The sequence below is a fragment of the Belonocnema kinseyi genome, chromosome 5, assembly GCF_010883055.1.
Source record: "Belonocnema kinseyi isolate 2016_QV_RU_SX_M_011 chromosome 5, B_treatae_v1, whole genome shotgun sequence".
Taxonomy (NCBI): domain Eukaryota; kingdom Metazoa; phylum Arthropoda; class Insecta; order Hymenoptera; family Cynipidae; genus Belonocnema; species Belonocnema kinseyi.
In genome coordinates, this window is record NC_046661.1 from 84,541,927 (window position 1) to 84,549,070 (window position 7,144).

General features: G+C 21.8%; 1 protein-coding gene across 3 annotated transcripts in view; it reads left to right on the forward strand.

The window, feature by feature from the left end:
• The window catches only part of LOC117172866 (protein lava lamp-like), a 62,071-nt gene that overhangs the window by 3,152 nt on the left and 51,775 nt on the right, over positions 1-7,144 (forward strand). For all 3 annotated transcript variants that reach the window (XM_033361132.1, XM_033361130.1, XM_033361133.1), the window contains one exon: positions 6,052-6,378. In XM_033361132.1, coding sequence (XP_033217023.1) covers positions 6,052-6,378 — 327 coding nt within the window. The remainder of the gene's footprint in view (positions 1-6,051; positions 6,379-7,144) is intronic.

The window sequence follows — 7,144 nt, forward strand, 5'->3', positions numbered from 1 at the left end:
AAAAAATAATTTCAACCAAAAGAGTATATTTCTTAAATCAAAAAGAAGAACTATCAGCATAACATTTGAATTTTCAATAAAAAAAGCCACAAAAAAGTTATTTTCAACCAAATAATTGCACTTTTTAAAACAAAATATTGAATTTTTTATCCCAAAAAGAATTCCCAACTGAACAATTGAATTTTGAATAAAAGGCTATGCATTTTCAACAGAACAGGCGAATTTTTAACCAGAAAGTTCATTTTCTACATAACATTTTCTTTTTCAATAACAAAAATTAATTTTTTGCAAAATAATTGAGTCTTTTACGAATTAATTAAATTTGTTGCCAGATAGTGCATTTTCTAACGTAAAAAGCAGAATTTTGAACAAAACAGTCGAATTTTTAACCCAATAAATATATTTTTTACAAAAAGATTGGATTAATCACAAAAAAAATTATTTTTTATTATTTTTAAATCCAAAATCGTGGATTGTTGAATGCAAAAATAAGAATTTTTAACCTAAAAATACGAATTTTCAACAAGAAAATTACTTTTCAACAAAACACTTCATTTTCAACAGAAAAATTAATTTTTAACCAAATAATTGAGTTTTTTACGAAATAATTAAGCTTTTGTCAAATAGTGGATTTTTTAACGCAAAAAAAAGAAAGAATTTTCAATACAACAGTTGGATTTTCAATAAAAAAATGTGAATTTTTTTACAAAACAGTCGAATTTTTAACAAAAAAGTTTATTTTTTACAAAACGATTGGATTTATCACAAAAAGATTATTTTTTATTATTTTCAAAACCAAAATCGTGGATTGTTCAATGCAAAAATAAGAATTTTTAACCTAAAAATACGAATTTTGAACAAGAAAGTTACTTTCCAACAAAACACTTCATTTTCAACAGAAAAATTAATTTTTAACCAATTAATTGAGTTTTTTGAGAAATAATTAAGCTTTTGTAAAATAGTGGATTTTTTAACGCAAAAAAAAAAAGAATTTTCAATCTAAAAATGTGAATTTTTTTACAAAACAGTCGAATTTTTAACAAAAAAGTTTATTTTCTACAAAAAGATTGTATTTTTAATAAAAAAAGTTATTTTTAAACAAAATAATTGATTTTTTAAACCTAAATCGTGGATTGTTTAATGAAAAAAAAATAAAAATTTTCAACAAGACAGTTCATTTTCTACAAAACATTTCATTTTCAACAGAAAAATTCATTTTGAACCAAATTCTTGCGTTTTTTTACGTAATAATTAAGTTTTTTTGCTAAATAGTCCATTTTTAACGCAAAAAAAAAAATAATTTCCTATACAACAGTGGAATTTTCAATGTAAAAAACAAGAATTTTTTAACAAAACAGTCGAATTTTTAACCCAAAAAATATATTTTTGACAAAAAGATTGGATATTATCACAAAAAGATTATTTTTTATTATTTTTAAAACCAAAATCGTGGATTGTTGAATGCAAAAATAAGAATTTTTAACCAAAAAATACGAATTTTCTACAAGAAAGTTCCTTTAAACAAAACACTTCATTTTCAACAGAAAAATTAATTTTTAACCAATTAATTGAGTTTTTTGAGAAATAATGAAGCTTTTGTAAAATAGTGGATTTTTTAACGCAAAAAAAAAGAATTTTCAATACAACAGTTGCATTTTCAATCTAAAAATGTGAATTTTTTATGTGAATGTGAAAGTGTAATTTTTTAAAGTTTATTTTCTACAAAAAGATTGGATTTTTAACAAAAAAAGTTATTTTTAAACCAAATAATCGATTTTTTAAACCTAAATCTTGGATTGTTTAATGAAAAAATAAAAATTTTCAACAAAAAAGTTAATTTTCTACAAAACATTTCATTTTCAACTGAAAAATTAATTTTTAATCAAATTCTTGCGTTTTTTACGTAATAATTAAGTTTTTTGCTAAATAGTCCATTTTTAACGCAAAAAGAAGAATTTCCTATACAACAGTGGAATTTTCAATGTTAAAATATGAATTTTTTAACAAACCAGTAGAATTTTTAACAAAAATAATTACTTTCTATAAAACAGTTGAATTTTCAACAAAATAATTGCATTTTTAAACCAAAATAGTCAACTAAAAGAATACTTTTTTTAACGCAAAAAGAAGAATTATCAACAAAACAGAAGAATTTTCAACAAAACGGATAATTTTATAATCAAATAATTGAAATTTTGCTTTCTCATAGAGAAAGCTTTTTACCAAAATATTGGATTTTTTAACTCAAAAAGATGAATTTTCAATACAACAGTTGTATTTTAAATCTAAAAATATAATTTTCCACAAAACAGTCGAATTTTGAACAAAAAAATTCATTTTGTATAAAGCAGTTGAATTTCCAACCAAATAATTGCATTTTTTAAAAAAACAGTGCATTTTTTTGATCCCAAAAAGAAGAATTTTCAACAGAACAGTTGGATTTTTAACAAAAAAGTTAAGTTTCTACGAATAATTGTATTTTTTACCCAAATAGTAAATTTTCTAATTTCTGCTTGTATAAAATCTTATATTTAAATAAAAGTTACAAATTACTGAAAGCTATGATTAATTTTTAAGCACAAAAAGTAAGAATTTACCATAAAAAAATTCAATTTTCAACTCGAAAATATGAATTTACAACAAAAAACATTTATTTTCAACTTAATAATTGCATTTTTCACCAAAAGAGTGGATTTTTTTAACGCAAAAAGATGAATTGACAAAGCGGCTGAATTTTCAACCTAAAAATAGGAATTTTCAACAAGAAATTAATTTTATACAAAGCAATTAAATTTTCAATACAAAAGTTAATTTACAAAAATTATTGGATTTTTTACTCAATACGTAAAAACAGTTGAATTTTCAACCAAATAATTGCATTTTTTATCCGAAAAAGAATTTTTTTTAAAGGATATAGTTGAAATTTCAATCCAGAAATATAAAGTTTCAACCAAACAGTCGATTTTTTTAACAAGAAAGTTAATTTTCAAGAAAATAGTTGAATTTTCACGACAAAAGATAATTTTTAAAAACATTGGATTTTTTTACTGTATAATTAATATTTTGGCCAAAATAGTGAATAATTGCATTTCTTATCGCAAAAAGAATTTTCAACTGAACAATTGAATTTTGAATAAAAAACTATGAATTTTCAACAATACAGTCGAATTTTGAGCAACAAAGTTAATTTTCAAAAAAAAAGTTCAATTTTCAACAAAAGAATTGTATTTTTAAAAACAAAATTAGGGATTCTTTTAACAAAAAAAAAAAGATTTTTAATACAACAGTTACATTTTTAGATAAAAAAACTGGTTTTAAAGCAAACAATTGATTTTTAAACCAAAATCGGCGATTTTTAAATAAAGAAATAAGGATTTTTAACCTAAAAATATGAATGTTCAAAAATAAAGTGAATTTTCAATTTAAAAATAAAAATTACCAAATAATTGAATTGTTTACGAAATGATTATGTTTTTTTTTTGCGAAATAGTGGACTTTCTAACGCAAAAAGAAGAATTTTCATCAAAACAGTCGAACTTTTTAACAAACAAAATTATTTTCTACAAAAAGATTGGATTTTTAACAGTGAAATTAATTTTTAACCGAATAATTGAGTTTTTTTACGAAATAATTTTTTTTTTTGCCAAATAGTCGATTTTCTAACACAAGAAGAAGAATTTTTAATACAACAGTTGAAGTTTCAATCCAAAAATATGAATTTTTTAACAAAAACCTTATTTTCTATAACTTTTTTTATAAGGAATTTTCGATCTGAAATATTCTATATTTTATACATATTTATATTTAGAAATATTTTTAATATTTTCAACTAAATAGTACTTTTTAACGCAAAAAGAAGAATTATCAGCAAAACAGTGAAATTTTCAATCTGAAAATATGAATTTTCAACAAAATAATTGAATTTTTCACCATAATATAGAATTTTTTTATCGCAAAAAGAATTTTCAACTGAAAAATTGAGTTTTGAATTAAAAAAATGAATTTTTAACAAAACAGTCGAATTATTAACAAGAAAGTTAATTTGAAAGTCAATTGATTTTTTAAAAAACAAAATCGGAGATTTTTTAATGCAAAATTAAGAATTTTCTACAAAACACTTGATTTGCAACAAAAAAATTAATTTGCAATCATTGAATTTAATTGAATTTTTTACGAAATAATTAAGTTTTTGAAAAATATTGTATTTTCTATCTCAAAAAGAAGAATTTTCGACAAAACAGTAGAATTTTTAACAAAAAGTTGATTTTCTATAAAACAGTTTAATTAAAAAAAATCAATAAGAAAGTTGATTTTCAATCAAATAATTACATTTTTTTACCAAAATAATGAATTTTTTACTCCAAAAAGAATTTTCAACTGAACAATTGAATTTTGTACAAGAAAATATAAATTTTAAACAAAGCAGTCGAATTTTTAACAAAAAAGTTAGTTTTCTATAAAACAGTTCAATTTTCAACTGAAAATTTAATTTGCAACAAAATAATTGTATTTTTTAAACAAAGAATTGATTTTTTAATGAAAAAATAACGATTTTTAACCTAAAAATATGAATGTTTAAAAAGAAAGTTAAGTTTTAATAAAAAAAATTTTTTTACCAAATATTTGAATTGTTTACGAAATAATTATGTTTTTGGCGAAATAGTGGATTTTCTAACGCAAAAAGAAAAAATTTTAATACAATAGTTGAAGTTCCAATCCAAAAATATGAATTTTTTAACAAAGCAGTTGAATTTTTAACAAAAACTTTATTTTCTATAACACAGTTAAATTTTCTACAAAATAATTGCACTTTTTTTTTAACGAAACAGTGCATTTTTTGTCCGAAAAAGAAGAATTTTTAATAGAACAGTTGGATTTTCAAATTTTATATTTTACACATATTTATATTTATAAATATTTTAAATATTTTCAACTAAAAGACTACTTTTTTTAACGCGAAAAGGAGAATTATCAGCAAAACAGTGAAATTTTCAATCTCAAAATATAAATTTTCAACAAATTAATTGAATTTTTTGCCATAAAATAGACTTTTTTATCCCAAAAAGAATTTTCAACTGAAAAATTGAGTTGAATGTAAAAAAATGAATTTTCGACAAAACAGTCGAATTTTTAACAAAAAGTTGATTTTCTATAAAACAGTTGAATTTTCAAAAAAAAATCCATGTAAAGTTAATTTTCAACCAAATAATTTAATTTTTTTACCAAAATAGTGAATTTGTTACTCCAAAAAGAATTTTCAACAGAACAATTGAGTTTTGTATAAGACAATATGAATTTTCAACAAAGGAATCGAATTTTTAACAAAAAAGTTAATTTTCTATAAAACAGTTCAATCTTCAACTAAATAATTGCATTTTTTAACAAAATAATGGATTCTTTTATCAAAAAAAAAAAAAAAGATTTTTTAATGCAACAATTAAATTTTTAATAAAAAACTTGGTTTTAAAGCAAACAATTGATTTTTAAACCAAAATCGGGGATTTTTAAATAAAAAAATAACGATTTTCAATCTAAAAACATGAATGTTGAAAAAGAAAGTTAAGTTTTGATGAAAAAAATTTTTTTACCAAATAATTGAATTGTTTACGAAATAATTATGTTTTTGGCGAAATAGTGGATTTTCTAACGCAAAAAGAAGGATTTTCATCAAAACAGTCGAACTTTTAACAAAAAAATTTATTTTCTACAAAAAGATTGGATTTTTAACAGTAAAATTAATTTTTAACCGTATAATTGAGTTTTTTTTACGAAATAATAAATTTCTCGCCAAATAGTCGATTTCTAACGCGAAAAGAAAATTTTGTAACAAAAAAGTTAATTTTCTACACAAATGACTACAAGCTAATTTTAAATTAAATTTTAAATTGAAACATATTTTAATTCTATTATTAGGCAATAAAAATTTTAAAAAGCGTAATAAACGTTCTATTTTTTATACCTTTTTGGTATTTTATATTCGTTTAAAAAAAAATTCGTCTTTTTGAACTTTTAATTGTCGAATTTTCCAAATTTGAACACCAATTTTTCTAGGAATATGCCAAGAAACTTTCGAAATTCAAAACGAGAGCGAAATTGTCTCGAAAAGGCAAAGAAGAAGCCTCCGGGGAATCGACTGCGAAATCCGAAACTGCTTTATTAGAAGCTGAAGATGTCGTGGACGATATTAGTCAGGCGAAAACGCCAAAGGCTAAATCATCTTTGCTCCAAAGAAAACTTGCCGAGGATAAGAAAATTTTTGAACAAAGGAGTAAAGTAATGACTGAAAATAAAAGAGCTGTGGAAGAAAAAGTCGAGGCGATTAGGCAGCAACTTGAAGAGAGAGATCAGCAGACTTTGCCCCCTAATCCAGTTTCCCAGGTTTGTTTTTTTCTGTTTTTTTTTTTTTTAAAATTAATTTCAGGTTTGGACTGATCACACTTTTGACAATAATTTACACTTTTTTTAAGATGGTTCTATTTTGCTACAATTTTGAGAACAAAAATTAGATTAAAGATATTATTTTCTGATAATAATTTTCGTTAATTTCACTATTTCTATTTTTTTTTGTTTCAACAAAATTTGTTGAATCCTCAAGAAAAAGAGATTAATTTTTAAATAGGCAGTTGTATTTTTAACCAAAAAGATTAATTTTCTAACTGGAAAGTCTAATTTTCAAGAAAATTCACCATTTTTAACGAAATACTTGAATTTACAATCAAAAAGATTAATTTTCTACCAGAAAATCCGAATTTTCAACAAAGCACATAAGTTTTTAACCAAATACTTGAATTTCCAACCAAGAAGAGAATTTTTTAAAAGAAAAGTGTAATTTTCAAGAAAATACATAAATTTTTAATCAAATAGTTGAATTTCCAACCAAGAAGATTAATTTTCTACCATAAAGATTAATTTTCTACTAAAAAGATTAATTTTCTACCAGGAAATGCGAATTTTCAACAAACTATACCATTTTTTATCCAAATAGTTAAATTTCCAACTGCAAAGAATAATTTTCTACTGAAAAAGAAGAACTTTGATCAATATATATTAATTTTCAACGAAATATTTGAATTTCCAACTAAAAACATTAATTTTCTACCAGAAAATACGAATTTTCAATACCATAAACATATTTTTATCCAAA